This window comes from Phytophthora sojae (genome assembly GCF_000149755.1).
Source record: "Phytophthora sojae unplaced genomic scaffold PHYSOscaffold_9, whole genome shotgun sequence".
Lineage (NCBI taxonomy): Eukaryota > Oomycota > Peronosporomycetes > Peronosporales > Peronosporaceae > Phytophthora > Phytophthora sojae.
In genome coordinates, this window is record NW_009258123.1 from 2,756,710 (window position 1) to 2,774,619 (window position 17,910).

General features: G+C 57.7%; 6 protein-coding genes across 6 annotated transcripts; 4 read left to right on the forward strand and 2 right to left on the reverse strand.

Moving 5' to 3' along the window:
• Positions 1-1,523: 1,523 nt before the first annotated feature.
• PHYSODRAFT_522483 (hypothetical protein) lies at positions 1,524-5,086 on the forward strand (the record flags this gene model as incomplete). Its single annotated transcript, XM_009536793.1, has 7 exons — positions 1,524-1,619; positions 1,683-2,159; positions 2,583-2,761; positions 2,816-2,957; positions 3,077-3,240; positions 3,325-3,398; positions 3,465-5,086. Coding segments are annotated over 7 exons (2,754 nt in total), but the record flags the coding sequence as incomplete, so codon positions are not given.
• Positions 5,087-5,734: 648 nt separating this feature from the next.
• PHYSODRAFT_549396 (hypothetical protein) lies at positions 5,735-7,251 on the forward strand (the record flags this gene model as incomplete). The annotated part of the gene is made up of 1 exon (XM_009536794.1): positions 5,735-7,251. One exon carries the CDS (start codon positions 5,735-5,737, stop codon positions 6,956-6,958), a length of 1,224 nt encoding a protein of 407 aa, XP_009535089.1. The 3' UTR covers positions 6,959-7,251.
• A 194-nt stretch (positions 7,252-7,445) lies between these two features.
• Positions 7,446-8,210, reverse strand: PHYSODRAFT_305463 (hypothetical protein; the record flags this gene model as incomplete). The annotated part of the gene is made up of 1 exon (XM_009536795.1): positions 7,446-8,210. The coding sequence occupies one exon, from the start codon at positions 8,208-8,210 to the stop codon at positions 7,446-7,448; it is 765 nt and encodes a 254-aa protein (XP_009535090.1).
• Positions 8,211-8,291: 81 nt separating this feature from the next.
• On the reverse strand, positions 8,292-9,879 carry PHYSODRAFT_549399 (hypothetical protein). The gene has a single exon (XM_009536796.1). It carries the CDS (start codon positions 9,844-9,846, stop codon positions 8,452-8,454), a length of 1,395 nt encoding a protein of 464 aa, XP_009535091.1. The 5' UTR covers positions 9,847-9,879; the 3' UTR covers positions 8,292-8,451.
• A 4,055-nt stretch (positions 9,880-13,934) lies between these two features.
• Positions 13,935-15,724, forward strand: PHYSODRAFT_352633 (hypothetical protein; the record flags this gene model as incomplete). The annotated part of the gene is made up of 3 exons (XM_009536797.1): positions 13,935-13,971; positions 14,317-14,456; positions 14,551-15,724. The coding sequence occupies 3 exons, from the start codon at positions 13,935-13,937 to the stop codon at positions 15,577-15,579; spliced, it is 1,206 nt and encodes a 401-aa protein (XP_009535092.1). The 3' UTR covers positions 15,580-15,724.
• A 479-nt stretch (positions 15,725-16,203) lies between these two features.
• On the forward strand, positions 16,204-17,832 carry PHYSODRAFT_347864 (hypothetical protein; the record flags this gene model as incomplete). The annotated part of the gene is made up of 1 exon (XM_009536798.1): positions 16,204-17,832. Exon 1 carries the CDS (start codon positions 16,306-16,308, stop codon positions 17,830-17,832), a length of 1,527 nt encoding a protein of 508 aa, XP_009535093.1. The 5' UTR covers positions 16,204-16,305.
• Between the last annotated feature and the right edge of the window lie 78 nt (positions 17,833-17,910).

A 17,910-nucleotide genomic window follows, 5' to 3' on the forward strand; every position in this document is an offset into this window, starting at 1 on the left:
ACTGTCCGCAGCAACAGATCCTCTGGGATGCTGGGAAGCGTACGCTGGAATGCCCGGAGCGCCAGCAAGAGGAAGGTGGTGTCCTCTGCCTCCTTCAGGTTGAGTGTGAGAAGGCAATAGCGTGTTCATCCTACTGCAATCGGCGTCGTAGGTGTTGATCTTAGCATGAAAATCCAGTCGGCGTCTATCCGAGTTGTAGAGTTGCTGAGGTCGTGCGTGAGCACGAAGGAGGCCCACCTGTTGTTGATGGTCAAGGTGAGGAGACTGAGCGTGTTGAGTTTTGTTGGGGGAGGCGCTTGTTGCTCGGCCTGCCGATGCGAAAGTAGGGCTAAGTTAGCTGTAGCTAGCGGAGCGAACTGCCGTCCGCTTACTACTATCAGCGCCTTCCAACACGCAGCAATTAGTGGCTGAAGCTTTAGACACAGTCCTAGGCTGCTTGCTAAGGAAGACTCGAGTGTAGTATAGATACAGAGCTCGTGGAAGGGCTCGTGTTCTCTCTGTCCCTCGACATACATTGTGCATTATTACATGATCGCGCTGGAGCAACGCTTGCTGGACACCAAGGCATCCGACTGACACAAGTAGGCTTACTAGATTGACCTTCCGAGTACTCTGCTCGCAGCGCAAGCCCCAAGGGCGGAGTCTTCTCTCGCGCGACGACCATGCTACCGTACCGTTGGTGCTCAGATCGTGGCCGCGCCAGAAAAAAAAGAGCTGCTGCTGCGGCTCGACCGGAACGACTTTTTGTTCCGGTCGCCGATTTTTTTCCTGGCCAATCACAGCCCCGGAAAAAAAATCAGACTTGCTGCGGCGGAAAAAAGTGAGCTGCTGCTGCGGACATTGACTACCCCTATTATGTGCTCGTTTTATTTTAAAACGATCTCACTTTATATTAAATCGAGGAAACTTACTATGGGAGCGGACATTTTCGGTGCAAGGCACAATAAAATCAACGAACTGTTATTCTACAGTTTAGAATTGCAGAAGTAATGTTTTACAGTGTACCGTAGTTCAGGTGCACCAGCAATGTTGCCAGTATACGCTGAACTACCTCGGAGCTTTTTGAGATTTCTATATACGTCTCGCCAGGCGAAATGTGGATATGCCAGGTCTAACAACTCTCAAAGGCCTTGCGTGACATATAGACCGACAACACAGGTTTGGGTCAGAGTCTCTGGCAGAACGGATATGTCAGCTGACCCCAAAAATATGGTGACCATTTTTTTCAGGCCAAAAAATGTGCCAAAAAAGATAATTCTGCCCCCCCCTAAAAGCCGCACAACAAACAGTTTTGTCAGGGTATGGAATGCACCCACGATTGGTAGAAATTAGATCCTAATGTTGAAGCGCCTCTCCAATCTGCAGCATCGCCATGAGCGATGAGGAATCGCGCAATGGCGACAAGCGGATCTCGCCTGCCTTCCTGACAGAAGTGGCCAACCAATTGTACGACCACTACCAGCTTTTCGTCTACGGTATGCGTCTGTAATTCGTCTCTCTAACTGGCATAGCATCGTGCCCCCCAAAGCTCCAGGCAGAGAGCGAGCGGTCGGCCATACGAGCATGACCCCGAGAAGGGCTTCACCATGGACATTATGATGATGATGGACATGGAGAAGGTGAGGTCTGTTTGCTTCTTGCCAGGCTCACCCCATACAAACTGACTCGTCCACTGCTGACAGGTGAGCACGCTGCGCAACGAGTTCCTGCGGAAGGTGAAGGGTCTGTCCATCGCCGAGTTCGTCTACGTCATGATGCGCTTCGTGCAGAGCAGCGCCCACACCGACGAGAACTCGCGGCTGCACGATCTATCCGAGTCTCAACTTGTCGCCAACCTGTGCGAGCTCTTCGCTCAGATCGACATCAATGGCGACGGCTCGATGGAGTGGGAAGAGTTCACCTCGTTCATTGTGGACACGGGGCTCACTGTCAAGAGCCACCAGCCCAACTCCATTCAGCAGTATCACCACGTGCAGTGGGAAGACGCTTCCAAGCACAGCACGTTCATCGACCACATCTACTATTTCCCGTCGAACGATCTCGTGGCTCTGGTGGAAAGCTGCAGTCCGTATTTCAAAATCTACAACGTCAACTGCGAGCTCATCCGCACTATAAAGTCCCCCGAAGGATTCGTGCAGTGCGCGGAACATTTGCCCAAGGTGAGTGCTTTTGTAGGATTTGTTTACACTCTTGCTGCCTTGATGATACTCAACTAACCGCACAACACGCTATGCACCACTAGTACAACCAGTACATTGTGGCATCTTCAGACCTGCAGTTCCGCTTCTATGACGACACGACGTTAAGACTTACGAAAAGCTGCCATACTCCAACTTCGCAGAATTGCCTCAAATGGTATCCCGAGTCCTCGGCGCTCTTTTCAGCTGGAGTGAGTGGCATTGTCTACGCGTGGGATGCTGAACGCATGGAAGAAAAACATCACATGGGTGGCGAGGTGCACGGGCGAGTGCTCACTCGATCTCACGACGATATTGTTCTTGATCTTCTCACGGTCAGTTCAACTTTGCTTTCAGATCCTACTTGCTGTTACTCAAGTAGCTGACGTGTTGTTTGTTTCTCAGCTGCCTACCCTCGAGTCATTAGCTTCCGCCAGCATGGACCGAACGATTCGACTATGGGACGTACACACTGGGAAGCACAAGCAGCAACTCGACGGACATGCAAAAGGTGTGCGGTCACTTGCATACTCGCCGGAGTACCGTTTTTTGGTGTCCGCAGGTTTTGATTTTGATGCTCTCGTGTGGAATCCCTACGTGGACCAGCTCATTCTGCGATTACACGGGCACAACAACAGTCTGTGTGGCGTAGAAATCATCCCGGACACACCGCAAATTATCACAGCTGACGTCGACGGGGTGTTTAAGGTCTGGGATATCCGCAACTTTGCGTGCATGCAAACTTTCACGGCCGAGAATATGGGGGATGTCAAGAATATTGTGTCAATTACCTCCGAGAAGCGGATCGTTGCAGCTGGCAAAAAGGCAAGGACTTGCTGAAGCACTTCGTGTGAAGTCCATCGGCTAACCTGTGTCTATGCCATACTGCATTCTTTTAGTTGGTCAAGTTCGACTACGAGAAGCTGGAGAATCCCGAGCTTACTGACGACCACCCCGTTTTCATTGCGCTGTATAATCCGACTTCTCTTTCGTTCATCACTGCCGCCGGAAGGGATGTCAAAGTCTGGGATGCTCGCGTTGGGAAGCTGATTCGAGTGTACAGGTAAGCAAGCTGAGTTGGCCATCGCTGCCGTAGATCGCTCCCTCACTTGTCCGCCGTGCTCGTCGTATTTGATTGCCAAGTCAGGAATCTGAGCTCGACGGACCTGACAACGCTGTGTCTCGATTTTCGAGAGCGGAAGTTCATCATTGGAGACCACGGTGCGTTGCTATCGTTCAGAAGTTTTCCTTTCACATTTGTTCTCATTACTTCGCGATCCATCTGAGCAGGTGGCAACATTCAGGTCTTCGACTACCTCAACGGGTCCCACATGAAGTCGTTCGCATACCCAGAGCTGGGCAATCGTGCGCACAATGCTGAAGTAACCAAGCTGTGTTACTGCGCTGAGCACATGGCGGTTATCAGCGTGTCGTGGGATTGCTCCATCAACATTCACGACGAAAGAGACTCGGAGCGCGGTGTGCTGCTTCGCAGGTTGATCGGCGGGCACTCGACGGACATCACAGCGCTCAGCTTCTCGTATCACCTGTCTCTCCTGGCGTCGGGGTCATCCGATTGCTCCCTGCAAGTTTGGGACTACGAGTTCGGGCGTCTCGATGCTACGTGCATTGGTCACGTGAGCGGGCTGTTGTGCCTTCACTTCTTGGACCCTTTCCCGCTGCTCCTGTCTAGCGACAGCACCGGCAACCTCTGCTTTTGGGCAATGCGTCCGTCAGCCCGATATAAAGGCAAGTGCGTATTTCGCTTCCGGAACCAGCACAATCTCTTGGGAACGGCCTCGGTCAATTGCATTGACACGCACTCGACCCGGCGCAGTGTACCGTCGTCCAGTGCACACGCGTACTCGAACAGTGGAGACGATCGCTACGCTGACCCGTTGGACTTCACGTCCTTCCTGATAATCACAGGCGATGACAAGGGCTTTCTGAGCGTCTGGAACGTCTTGCCACTGCTCATGCTTCTGGCGAACAACTTCGATCTCAAGCCGTTGGCCAAACCGGTCGAGTGCGCCAATGCACAGCGGAACCTGCGCGTGGACGCCGCCAGTATGGTGCGCAAGGCTCGCAACACACCGGAGTGGGCAGCCTACGCCCACCGCGACCCGCTGTCGTCCTTCTTCTTCTCGGCGGGCATGCCACTCGTTGCCGCCGACGCCGAAGTCGACGAGGAGACCCGATGCGAAGACGGCGAGATGCGGCGACTACCTCCAGTATCACTCGTACGCCGCTGGAAGGCGCACGGCGACGTCGTGTACTCAGTGCAGATGATCGAGGAGCCCACGAGCCTCGTGACGTCGTCCTTCGACCGACGCGTGAAGATCTGGTCTCTCAGCGGCGAGTGTCTGGGCGTGTTGATGCAGGGCGGACTGGACCCCTCCAGCGGCAGCAACTTGAACCCGACCACCGGACATCCCGACGTTCCCGTGCATCGACCATGGCGCTTCTCCGTGGACTACGACGCCCGCGAGCGCCGCAAGGAGACGGCAGCTGCCCCCGTGGTGGAAGACGTCCACACTCTGCTGCGTCAAGACGAGCGACGGGACCTCATCGCCGAGCGGCGGCGCACGCAGCTCCTTGCCCAGGCCGCAGCCGCCGAGGCCAGCGTGATGGAGGAGATCTCCCGCACGTATCTGCCGCCGCTGCTGCCCCGTCGAGCCGGCGCCGCTGCCACGGCCAGCGCAGTGGCCGACTCAATCTCGGCGTCTTCACTCGGGGCCGACGCGGCCTTCGTGGCGCTGCAACCGCTTCGCAAGACGCCGCGCCGCAAGCCCGTGAACGCCTCCACCGCCGGCCGATCGGCGCTGGTGCCGAGTCCTCGCCAGCTCCGACTGCGCGGCGGCAGCAGCAACAATAACCTCCGCCTGCCATCACCGCGGGCGCCAAGCTGAGCTGATGACGGCCAGGCGCTGTCTGTCCCTGCCCTGGCGAGCGCATCCGCCTACTGTAACACCATCCTGCAAATGCCATGCAATGCACTTCGACATGCGCGTTCTATTCTTTTCTGCTTGGGTGGGGTCCATAAGATCTCTCCTACGCCGGCCAGGTCTCCGTTGGTGCCCTCCCCCAGCGCATCTCCCTTTTCACCAGGTTTGAGCAATCGACCCGGGGGCGTGGCGAATGCATCACCAGAACTCCATTGCGCTCGTCAACGGCCAGCGGAGCAAAGCCCGCGACGCCGTGCCACGACGCCATGCTTCGGAGCGCAGAGCAGCGCCATACACCTCCTGAGGATACTGGATCAAATCAACCGGTTTAGCGCGGATCCGTGCCGATGTCGCTGTGTACGCACTAACTTTGTCAATAGAGAGTTCAAGTAGAAAGTAAAGTTATAGAGAAGAGTGTGTCCCACTTAACTCCGAATTATAGTCTGATCATTTCCGCAGCCCATCGTGTCGGCTCATTACAGCTTTTGCCGCCGGACCAAGCAGCCGAAGAAGCAGACCGTCGCCGGCCTCCTGCTCCGGACGTCTCCCGCCCTCGCACTTCCCCCCCCCACTTCCTCCTTCTCTTCACCCTCCACCGCCTCCACGACGACCATGGACGACTGCATGCAAGCCGCCGCCAACAGCGGAATGTTCGCGCTGTGCTCGGAGCCGACGCTGCGCCAGATCTGCGCGCGCGCCAAGGCCGTGACGTACCCCAAGAACGCCGTCGTGTACCACCAGGGCGAGACGCAGACGGAGATGCTGCTGCTCAAGGAGGGCAGCGTCGAGAGCACCAAGATCATCGACGGCCAGGAGCACACGCTCGACGTGATGACCAGCGGCGCCGTCAGCGCCAACCACGCGCTCGTGCAGGACCCCGCGGCCGTGACGGTGCGGTGCCTCACGCCCGTGTCGGGCTTCTCGCTGCAGAGCTCGGCGCTGGACGAGGTGCTGGAGGACAAGACGGCCTCGCGCGAGGTCATGCACAGCCTCAGCAAGGAGATCCGGCGGCAGGCCTCGCTGCTGCAGACGCCGCTGTTCGAGCAGCACGCCAAGCCCACGCCCTACTTCGCCACGTCCGTGGCCGCCTCCATCGAGTCGTTCTACCGTAGTGGCATGAACTCGCTGCTGAACGCGCGCCTGACGGGTCAGCCCGTCGCCAGACTCTTCCCGGAGATGCACCTGCAGATCCCCACGCGTGTCGTGTACATCAACGGCTTCAAGGGCATCCGCCACATGCTCGAGAAGCACGTGGACGCTGACCAGTACGAGTACCCGCAGTTGGTGCGTCTCACGGAGGCCGTGTCGCCCGGTGTCATCATGACGCCCGTCAGCAGCATGCTGGAGGCCTTCAACGCCGGCCACATGAACCCGGAGTCGCTCGCCACGCGATGGATCCGCGGTACGGCGCCGCGTATGCTGCGTGAGGTGATCTTCGGCGTCGGCCTGAACCAGCTTTCGGACTACTTCGAGGAGCGTCTGTCTGTGACGGCGAGCCCCGCGCTGAACAATGCCATCGGTAGCATGGCGGCTGGTGTCGTGTCCGGTTACCTGTCGCACGTGCCGCACAACCTGTCCACGATGAAGCTCATGCACCCGCAGAAGAGCTACGGCGAGCACATGGACGACTTCATCCGGCGCGCGGAGGTGCGCGTGCCCAACACGGTGTCCCCCCGCCAGCGCTACATGGCGGCCACGGCGCTTGCGTTGCTGTTCCCGAAGGGTCTGACGGTGCGTACGTCCCAGATCGTCGGCTCGTTCATTATCCTCAACGGTACCATCAACTCGCTCAAGGAAGTCGACTTCAACACGATCAAGGGCTACCTCTCGGGCTAAGTGTCGAAGACTCGGCAATATTACAAGGTGACATTATACGGACGCAATGAGGATGGCGCGCGCTTACTGCGCTGCAGCTTGCCGCCGCCGGCAAGGCTCCGGACGGGAAGCGCGTGCGTGTACAGCTGAGTTCAATTTGACGCAGCCAGACGAACCACAACAAGCGAAAGCTAGCGGCGACTGGACTGCGTAGAGCCGAAGAGAATAGGACGGCATGGGGAAGTAGAGCAGCCACAGCAGCCCCCGAATGATACAAATATCAAAAGAGAATACAAACCAACACCTCTTTGCTGACGTACGTGGATGGCTACACGTATCCTACACGCCCTGCAAATCTTGTTAAACGAGCGCGGCCGAATCCTCAAGCAAGCAAAGCCGCCGACCGGCAATGGACTGGCCACCATGCGCGTGCCATTGCGTTTTGCGCGTTTGCCCCTGTAGCTGCTCCATTTGTGCCCAGTGGCGGCTGATCCCTCGGCGCGTGAAGTCACTCTGCCTGCAGCGTGGCGTCGACAAGTGCGCGTGGCGGAAGCGGAGTCTCGGTGGGCACTGGAGTCTCGCGCACAACGCTCGGGCGCGGCACCCGGCTCAGATACTGGTACGCGCGCAAGTGCCGGAAGAAGGTCGACGTGAAAAACGCAACGATGCGCGCCACCTCCGTCGGCGAAAAGGGAGCCGCTGGCCATGAAGGCACTTCCTGGTCATTGTCGTTGGTCGCCCCCACGCCGCTGGCATGCCGGATCTTCTCGCGGAACTGGTCGTAGACAGCTTCTACCGTTGGGTATGCGTCCGGAGAAGCAGACCATGCGGGCGTCGGTCGTTTGACCTTGGTCTCAGCCTGCTCTTGCGGATCCATGCTCTCATTCGGTGGCACCGGCTCAGCGAGCTTACTCACAGGTGAGTCGGCGGCATGCTGCAGCGGCTGCGTCGCGAAGACGTACACTTCGTGCGCGAGGGTGAGGAGGCCGAGAGCCTTGTCGGGCGGCAGGCGCGCGTCGTCCCGGGCGAAGTTGAGCACGCCGAAGCAAAAGTCCACCCACACGCTGGTCCTGGGGTTCACGGGGTAGTGCTGGACGCCCAAAGCGGATTCCAGACGCTCCACTCGCTCCGTCGTTGACCCTGCCGCGTCTAGGTGCTCGAGCTGCTCCAGCGAGATCAGCGTGCTCGGCTTTGGCGCATCTTGAACTGGATTTGGCTGCTCCTCAGCGACGACCGGCGTCGGTGGCGTCACCACCTCGGTCGCTTTGCCCATTCCTGCTCCAGCACCAACACCACAACAACAAGATCAAATACGCACTCCTCAAGTCGCGACCGACCCTTCGCAAGACAAACTGGGCCAAAAGTATAGCTCAATTCATTTCTCGACAGCATACTCGACGAGCACGAAAGAAAAAAAATAACAGCCCAAGAGAACGTCGGAAGCTCAGGTGGAAGAACTGCAGCTCACCAGCTCGCTCGTCACAAGCACTGCGTGTCATTCGCGTGGACTGGATCTAGTGTGAGTACAGGTCCGAGACGTCGGACGAGATGGTCAGGTCGTCCATGATCTTGTGCACGAACTGCTCCGGGATCGGCTTCTCCACGTAGTCGTCGCTGCCTGCGCCCGCAGGGAACGCCACGTTCATCTCCGAGCTCTTGGACGTGACGAACTGCACCTCGCGGCCCTCCCACGAGATGTACACGAGGCAGCCGTCCGTCTTGTCGATGGCCACGGACGGCACCACGCCTTTGCACTGCACCTGCACGCCCTTGCAGTTGACGATCTCGATGCTGGACACGGCGTTGTCGAAGATGAGCTTGGTCTTCTTGCACGAGTCGAACACGATATTCTTGGCCTTGCCCTCCAGCAGGATCGTGGCGCCCTCGCAGCCGAAGATGTACACCTGCTGCTTCATGTTGATGCCGCTCACGGTCAGCGGCTCGGGGCCGGTCTGGTACTCGATCTGCCAGTTGCCGTTGCGCTCTTCACACACAGCAGGCTTGGTGACCTTGACGGGCGCGGCGGGCTTCTTGATGGCAGCGGGGGCGGCCGGCGTGGGGACGTCGCCCTCGGGCTTGTAGTCCTTGCGCCAGGTCTGCATGTCCTTGGTGACCTTCTTGAGTCCGGCCGTCTTGCCACCGCTCTGGTCGATGGACTTGATGCCCGCGAAGACGCTGCCCATGCCGCCAGCAGGCGCCGCAGCCTTGGCGGGGGACGCCGCAGAAGCAGCAGCGGCAGGCGTGTAGCTGGCGACGTCGCCGCCCTTGGGGTTCCACGTGACGCCCGTGGTGTGGTGCGCCTTGACGTAGGCCATGAGCTCCGTCAGCAGGCTCTTGAAGGACGTGACGAAGGCGATCTGGTCCGGGTTGGACGTCTTGTACTGCACGCGGATCTTGTTGCCCCAGAAGTCCGAGCCGCCCACGTACGACTCGATGAAGGGCTTGGGCGCGGGCTCGACGCAGAGCCAGCCGAGCGCCTGGATGCCCTCGTTCACCATGTTCTGGTGGTTGGCGAACTCGCTGCGGTTGTCGCGCAGCGCGTTGATCTCCTTGATGCAGGCCTGTAGGTCCTTGAGGTGCTCCGGGTTGAGCGCCGCCGGCTTCTTGCACTGGCTGGCCATCAGCAGGTACGCGCGCTGGGCCGCGAAGGCCTTCTCCGTCACCTCCCCGAGCTTGCGCGTGTCGTCTCCGAGCTTGGTGCTCACCTCCAGGAAGGGCGGCAGGTACTGGGCCACGTACTCGTCGTACGCCTCGAGCTGCGGCGACAGCTCCACGGGGGCGGCGGCGGGCGCAGCAGCAGAGGCAGCGGGCACGGGCGCGCCCTTCACGCCCAGCTGCGCCTCCACGCGCGCCAGACGCGCGCCGAAGGCGTCCAGCAGACTCTGCAGCGGCTTGATGGCCTCACTCATGCTTGGTGCTCTCTGGGTCGAAGGAAGGCTCGGGTTTTCTCTAATGATTTCTCTCTCGGGCTCCTCCCCCTTCCGCTTCAACGCATGATACGTAGATGAACGCCTGCGATTGGACGCAATTCCGACCACGATGCCACGAGCGATTGGACGAAATACGACCGGATAGATTACGGTAATTTATGAGGAGGCCGTGGTAACGTATAACCTTTGTCGGTAATTTATGGCATTGACTTGTGACGCATGTGATTGGTCAAAAATAAGGCTTTTTAAAGGCTGTTGACTGTGAAGTGCTTCTGCTGGAAGTTCCCACGGCAAGGGGTCCTCGAGCTGGAAAGCGCTCATGATTTTTGCGTGTACGCCTATTAAATGCATTCCTGTAGATATTACCACTACATCATGCTGGACAAAGTGCAATTCCTCCTCAGCAGCGGTACAATTGCCCTCTTGTAGGTGCGGACACGTAGATGCCGCGGCTGGGCACCATGTCCATCTCCTGCTACTCACACTGCCGCCCCGCCCTGCGACTCCGGGCCAGCTCGTGCTCCTCTTGCTCGGCGACTGGACCACGAGCTGTGCAAGCTGTGGCGCGTGCATCAACCTCACCCACAAAGCCAGTGCTACAGTATTCCTTAGTTGAGTGCAACGAAACGTTCGCAGTCCGCCCCTGTTGTTTATCACGGGGGCTGTTGAAATGAACAGTTTACACAGGGTAGGTAGCTCACTACAATATTACTCTTTTGGTTATCCTCTATTCCTATGCCTACTACTCTAGATCCGTGCTCGGTACCTGGAGGCAAAAGAGGAAGTGAGCTCGTCTTCGGACTGCGTCCTCGACTCCTCACTCCTCGGCCTCGTGTCGTCATCGCACTATGTATGGTTGGCAGGCAGCTCTCTGCCTGCACAATCCAGACCACAGCTGGCGATCTGAACTTCTCTCGTACTTGCTAAAACAATAATAACATGTTTGAGAGGGTTTGCTTTCAGTTGCAAAATAACTCGACTGGCAGACAGGCGAAGCCTGCTGAGCGGGGCGCGCTCGGCGCGCCTCTTCATTCAACACTCCCACTAAGTACTAGGGTAAAGTTTCAGATCTCGCACTCCTAGTTTCTCTCTTAGTTTCAGGAATTGTTTTGTGGGGAGAGCTTTAGTGAGAATATCCGCTGTCATCTCTGTTGTAGAGCAGTAAGCTATCTTGAGGCAGCCAAGTTCAACCAGGTCCCTCGTAAACAGGTAGCGGATCTCGATGTGTTTGTTTGCTTTGTGATTTTCAGGATTTTTCACAATGCTGATGGCAGCGTTGCTGTCACACCATACCTGCACTGGTACCTTTTGAGGAAACCCCATTTCTCCCAGCAAGTGCCACAACCACTCACTTTCTTTAGCTCCCTCACTTAGTGCGATGAGTTCAGCTTCAGCAGTAGAGAGCGACACGCCTCCCTGCTTGCTACTACACCATGACACACTGGCTCCGGCCATTTGGATTACGTACCCTGTTACGGATTTACGTTCTTTAAGTTGACACGCGAAGCTCGCGTCAGTGTACACTTCGTAAGTCACGTCTCTCGTTTTTCCATCGAGAAACAGACCGTACGTTGACGTCCCTTTCGAGTATTTGAGTATTCGCCTAGCCGCTTCCCAGTGCGTGCGGTTGTAACAAGACAGAAATTTGCTCAATTCTCTAACCGCGTTGGCGATGTCCGGTCGTGTGCCACGGACCAAATATTGGAGTGATCCAACAATACCTCTGTAGTCGTAAGGCTGCGCAGCAATATGCTCTGCGCTCATGTTCGTCTCTGGCTCGAGTACGAGGCCAGGTGCTCGCGGTGTCATCACCGGCGAGCTATCGACCAGTTTGTACTTCGTGATCAGCTCTGCAATGTACTTGCGCTGTGAGATCATCATCACACGCTGGTTCCTATTGCGAGTTACCTCCACCTTGAGGATGTAGTGAATGTCGCCAACGTCTTTCATCTTGAACCGTTTTGACAACTCGGCTTTGAGCGCATCAATTAGTCGCATGTTCCGCGACATGATCGTCAGATCATCGACATAGACCACGACTATGACGACCTGAACCAAACAACAACATGCCACGACAATTCTTCTCCATGATCCGTTCATCTATCTGTCCTACTATGCATTGGCCAGGTTTGTTGCAGTTAAAGGTGTTCCATGTGAGTGGCTACTCCGAATGACCAAACGTTGTGCAGTGGCAATCCCTGATGTCTCATTATCGCTGCTAGCCACTTCTAACTGTAAGTTAGTCCATGTATTATAATACCTGCGTCCTTAGTTGCAATGTTATGCTGCCTTCCGAGATTCTAGCCACAGCAAAACGCATTGGCGGTAACTTCACATACTGGGCATTCTCTACGTTGGTACGAAGTCTACAGTACAGGGCACCGATACGTGTAATCCCAGTAACTAGGATATCCGATTGCTTTACTAAGGCGTAGTAAAGTACAACCACGTACCCGAAGTGCACAACGCTGCTGAAGAAGCTGTCAAAGACGCATATGTTTGCATAACTTCGGAGCAATACATAGTGTTCGAACTTCGAACTTCGAAGCAATTATATTCGTGTCGATATGAAAACTACGTAGTATGCAGACTTTACTATCCTTCTACTTGAATCAGGGCGGCGAAACTTGATCTTTACTACAATGTCGCTCTCTTTGTCCTCGCTCATTATAAACAGCTCGAACGTCTGTGTGAGCTACGGCGAGCTGCGCCTTGCCCACCAACGCGTCGCTGTCCGTATCCTCGCCGCAGAGTTTGTACACATGTCGAGCAGCACGAAGCGTGGAGCGGGCTTGAGGCTGCTGTCGTCGTCATTCTGAGGCTGGTGCGGACGTGGGAGTGCAGGCCTCCATCTTGACTTGGTTTCCTCACTCTTCTCGTTTGTAGTCACTGTAGACAACGTCGTAGCACATGGCGGGACTGGACTCGAGGTTCAAGCGAAGCAGCTCGACCCCCCATGTCTCCGTCCGAGGTGCTCGTGGGCGGCGAAGCAGTAGGCCACCACCCGGTCGGCCGTCGGAGGGGGACGCAGACCTAGAGAGCAGCACTCGCCGATGAAGTCGCTCATGCAGCGAAACTCTGTTGGACGCCATTTTCCTCCTGCGTCTGGGATCCCCCTATCCATATCGATACCACAGCATGCACACCATCACAGCGCTGGCGGTGTCCACTGGCTCGGGTGGCATCAACAGCCTCGAGATGGGCTCCGCTGCGCGTAGGAACTTTTGATCACAGGGTGCGTGGTCAGTCGGGCGCGATGCACGGTGGGCGTGCCTGCGTCCTCCTCCTCCTTGAAATGCATCCGCTGTCTCGTGTCCAACGGCGACTTTTCCGGTGACAAGCCCGCGGAGGCCGCGCGCGCTTTCCGTAGGTGCGCCGCCGGCTGCTATTGCTGCTGCTGCACCTGCATCTCCCAGCTCACGCTGTGGTTGCCGGTAGGTGGAGAGGGGGCTCACTCCATGACGTGCTGGACAGTTAGGGCTGGAAAGCTCGACATCACCGAGGAGCTGGCATGTCGAGGATGCTTGCCGGTGCCGTGGCAGCCACTGCGCTGAGGCTCGGCAACTTTCGTAGTGTCGGCTCTTGCGATCAAAACATGGCGAATGTGAGCCAATCACGAGATCATGAAAAAAGTACCCTCTGAGCAAATCCAAGACCTGTTCTGCATAAGACCCATTTAAAAATCTTCCACCTAGTCTACCGCAAGGCAGCAGCATACTGCCTTCGTCGTCATGAACACAGGCGGCAATCTAGGTGGGAGCAGACGCCAATCTGGGCGAGCCATTACAGTAGGCCCTGTGGCCACGAAAGCTATTTTATCTATCGGTAGAGTCTACTACCGACGGCACCCGCCGTGCGAGAAGTGGGCGAATATTTGAGATGCTGCGCTTTCTCAGTCAAAAGCGTTGATACACTGTTGGATTGTGTCGTTGTATTGGGTCGATCAAAATTTGTTATGAGAAATGGTGGTTACGCCGGAGAACAAATCTCTATACTGAAGTTACTATAGTTGGAGATTGATACATGTAGGACTTCGTGTAGGACTTCATCTACACGAAGCCCATTGTATGGTCCAGGCCCAAGGCATTATTACTCCCTCTCGTGGTGCGACTTCGTCGGTGAAACTCGAGAACATGGTGAAATAGTTGGCGCGGCAAGTGTGCGCGCCGCTTGTCATAAGGGTGAAGTTGCTAACACATGGGACCGATAGTTTTCTCGGTGTTTGTCTAACTTCGATGTTTACTTGTGCGGTTGATTAGGCCGCTTTCCGTTCAAAACCGTCAAGTGTACTACTTGGCGTTTCTTGCCTGGTGCATTCACGAACCAGACAGCAACGGCCAACAACCACAATGACTCATCAAGTCCCGCTGCAACACAACCTGATTGACGAACTCACTGCTCGACTGGCGCGCGTCGAAGCCCACCTGGGCTTAAGCGCTGATTCGAAAGGGGAGGCGCCTCAGATTCAGGCCTACGACGAGGTCATGGACGCGTTCTTGCCTCCTTTCCTTGACGCGTGCGATAAACTGGGAGACCACACGCACCAATTGGGCGAGCTACTCGAGAAGGCTTTTTACAGCACAGCGCTCGTTCTTGGTGATGGCAAGCCAAACCAAGAAACCGCAATTAACGAGTCCGGCCACAGTCGAGAGTTTGTCCGAGGTGTAATCTTGCATCAACGAGGCGAACGGTATCCGCGACAACGGCAGTGACTTCGCCAACCACCAGAACATGATCTACGAGGCACTCCAAGCTCTCGGCTGGTTGTGCGTTGATCGCACACCGAAGCCGTTTGTTGATTCGTTTGTCGAAGGCCTGGACTTCTGGGGCAACAAGATCCGCGTGAGCTTCAAAGCTTCCAACCCCGACCATGTTACCTTCGTGGTCACCTTGGAGTGCTTGCTAACAGAACTTTCGGAGTACATCAAAATCTACCGCCTCACCGGAGTCACGTGGAACCCCAAGGGCGGCGACGTCGCCAGCTACACGCCTGCCGCTGCTGCTTCTGCGGCGTCCCCCGCCAAGGCTGCGGCGCCTGCTGGCGGCATGGGCAGCGTCTTCGCGGGCATCAAGTCCATCGACCAGAGCGGTGGCAAGACGGCCGGACTCAAGAAGGTCACCAAGGACATGCAGACCTGGCGCAAGGACTACAAGCCCGAGGGCGACGTCCCCACGCCGGCCGCCCCCGCTGCCATCAAGAAGCCCGCCGCGCCCGTCAAGGTCACCAAGCCTGCTGTGTGTGAAGAGCGCAACGGCAACTGGCAGATCGAGTACCAGACCGGCCCCGAGCCGCTGACCGTGAGCGGCATCAACATGAAGCAGCAGGTGTACATCTTCGGCTGCGAGGGCGCCACGATCCTGCTGGAGGGCAAGGCCAAGAATATCGTGTTCGACTCGTGCAACAAGACCAAGCTCATCTTCGACAACGCCGTGTCCAGCATCGAGATCGTCAACTGCAAGGGCGTGCAGGTGCAGTGCAAGGGCGTGGTGCCGTCCGTGGCCATCAAGACGGACGGCTGCCTCATGTACATCTCGTGGGAGGGCCGCGAGGTGCAGTTCGTCACGTCCAAGAGCTCGGAGATGAACGTGGCGTTCCCTGCGGGCGCAAGCAGAGACGACTACGTGGAGAAGCCGATCCCGGAGCAGTTCGTGCACAAGATCATGGACGACCTGACCATCTCGTCCGACGTCTCGGACCTGTCCTCGCACTAAAAATGCTCGTTCTGAAGTGGATGTTGATCCAGCAGGTACTTCTTCATCCGCGCAGTGAGCGGCAAGTTGCACAGCAAGACAAACGGTTGATTACGTTTAACGGATCCCAAGCATTGTATGGCCAACATCGCTGCGGTACAAATGTAGTCCTTGTTGAATCCCCACCGCGCTGAGTTTCGCCTCGCGTTGCCAGCCATCCCAGCCAGCGAGCAGCAGAACGCTGAAGACCCTCCTCTCTGCCGATCCGATCCAAGATGCGTGTCATGCAAACCGGTGGAATTGCCGCGGCTATCGCAAAGTGAGGTGAAGAGAGACGAGGCGGCACGGTACCTGCAAAACATAATCGTATAGTGCATGACACAGCATCGCTATTCACAGAATAAATTAGATCGGACATTATCAAGACGTTTCATGGATTACAACCCTTAATTATCAGTACAGACAGGTACAAGGATAGAAGAATGCCATCAGCACACCAGGTGAACACAACTTGGTGTGCGCCACCACCCAGCAACTCGCGCTGCCATTGGCCAAATCGAGCCGACACGGCGCAGGGTCAGGGCCGCTTGTCGCCAGAACCCCGCAGTCATTCCAGCTTCCGCCTCGTCCCCACGTCAAGCAAGCGAGGAAGTCCGCAGTGCGCCGCTGACTGTGGCGTGACTCGCTCCCGGACTTAGCAGCGCGCGCGTAACGTCCAACGCCTGGGCGCCAACGGTCCCTGCCAACATGGAAACGGGCCACCACATGCTGCTGCGCAGCCACTCCAAGAAGCTGCTGGCGGAGCCCAAGTCGCTCAAGTCGCAGACGCAGCCCAAGCTGAGCCAGACGCTGGACGACGACGCCATGGCCTCCTCCTCCTCCTCCTCGTCCAGCGACAAGCTGCACACGTTCGAGCGCCTGCACGCCGAGGGCTTCGCCTACCTGGCGGACAACTCGTACATCCGCTCGGGCTACCGGCTGCACTACTCGGCCAAGGAGTGCTTCCTCTCGCTCTTCGAGCTGCACAACGAGACGCTCAACGTCTGGACGCATATGGTCGGCTCCTTCATCTTCCTCATGCTCATGCTCTACCTGGCGCTCTCGGGCCACGCGCTGGCGCCCGCCGCCGACACGGCCGCGCTCGCGGGCCTCACTACCCCGCAGGCCTGGTGCGCCAACGGCCAGCCCTGGATGGAGGCCGGCCACCACACGCCCAGGATGCTGCTGGCCACAGGCGTGACCGAGCTCTGCCCGCCGCCCACGGGCCGCGTGGCCCCCGCCAAGTACTACGAGGTGGCCAGCGTCATCTTCGACCACAGTCTGCACCGCCTGCCCAGTCTCGAGCGCTTCCACGCGCTCGTGGAGCAGAACGTGGGCGGCTTCTCGGACTCGGTGGGCGCCCAGATGGAGCTGCTGCGCAGTGAGCTGGGCGCGCTGTCGGCGCGGCTCGGAGGACACGTGCGCGACGCCCACTCGGAGCAGGTGCGCTCGCTCAAGATGCAGCTGGACCAGCGCGTCGAGTCTCTGTCGATGTTCCTGCAGGACGTGGCCAGCCAGGTGGGCGCCGACCTGCCCATGAAGTACGCGCTGGAGGAGCTGAACGGCGTGGCGGACAGCGTTCGCAACGGACTGCACATCCTGGCGAGCGCGGAGGGCCCGCACGACGTTCCCCACTGGCCGATCTTCGCGTTCATGGCCAGCGCCGTCGTCTGCCTCACGTGCAGCGCCACGTTCCACCTCATGTTCGTGATCAGCCGACCGGCCTACATGTTCCTGTCGCGGCTGGACTACGCCGGCATCACGATCCTGATCGCCGGGTCCTTCTACCCCATGATCTACTACTCGTTCTACTGCCACCCGTGGCTGCGCACCGCCTACCTGGCGTCCATCTCGACCATGGCCGCGCTCACCTTCACTGTGGCGCTCATGCCGGTGTTCAGCACGCCCAAGTTCCTCGTGGCGCGCACGTGCATCTTCCTGGCGCTGGGCTTCTTCGGCGTGGTCCCGGTCACGCACCTGGTGTGGCACTTCGGGCTCTTCGACCCGCACGTGACAGTCATGATCGGGCCGCTGCTGCTCATGGGGCTGCTCTACACGAGCGGCGCCATCATCTACGCCACCAAGTTCCCGGAGCGCTTCTACCCCGGGCGCTTCGACCTGTGGTTCTCGAGCCACCAGCTCTGGCACATTTGCGTCGTGGCCGCCGCGCTCGTGCACTTCGCCAACGCGCTGCAGCAGTACGAGTGGCGCTGGAACACGCAGTGCGAAGCATAGCTAGGAGCAAGGACACAAGAGCTGCATTGCAGTGAACCCCCGAGATCTATTGGTCGCGTTGTCTTCATTGACCCCGCT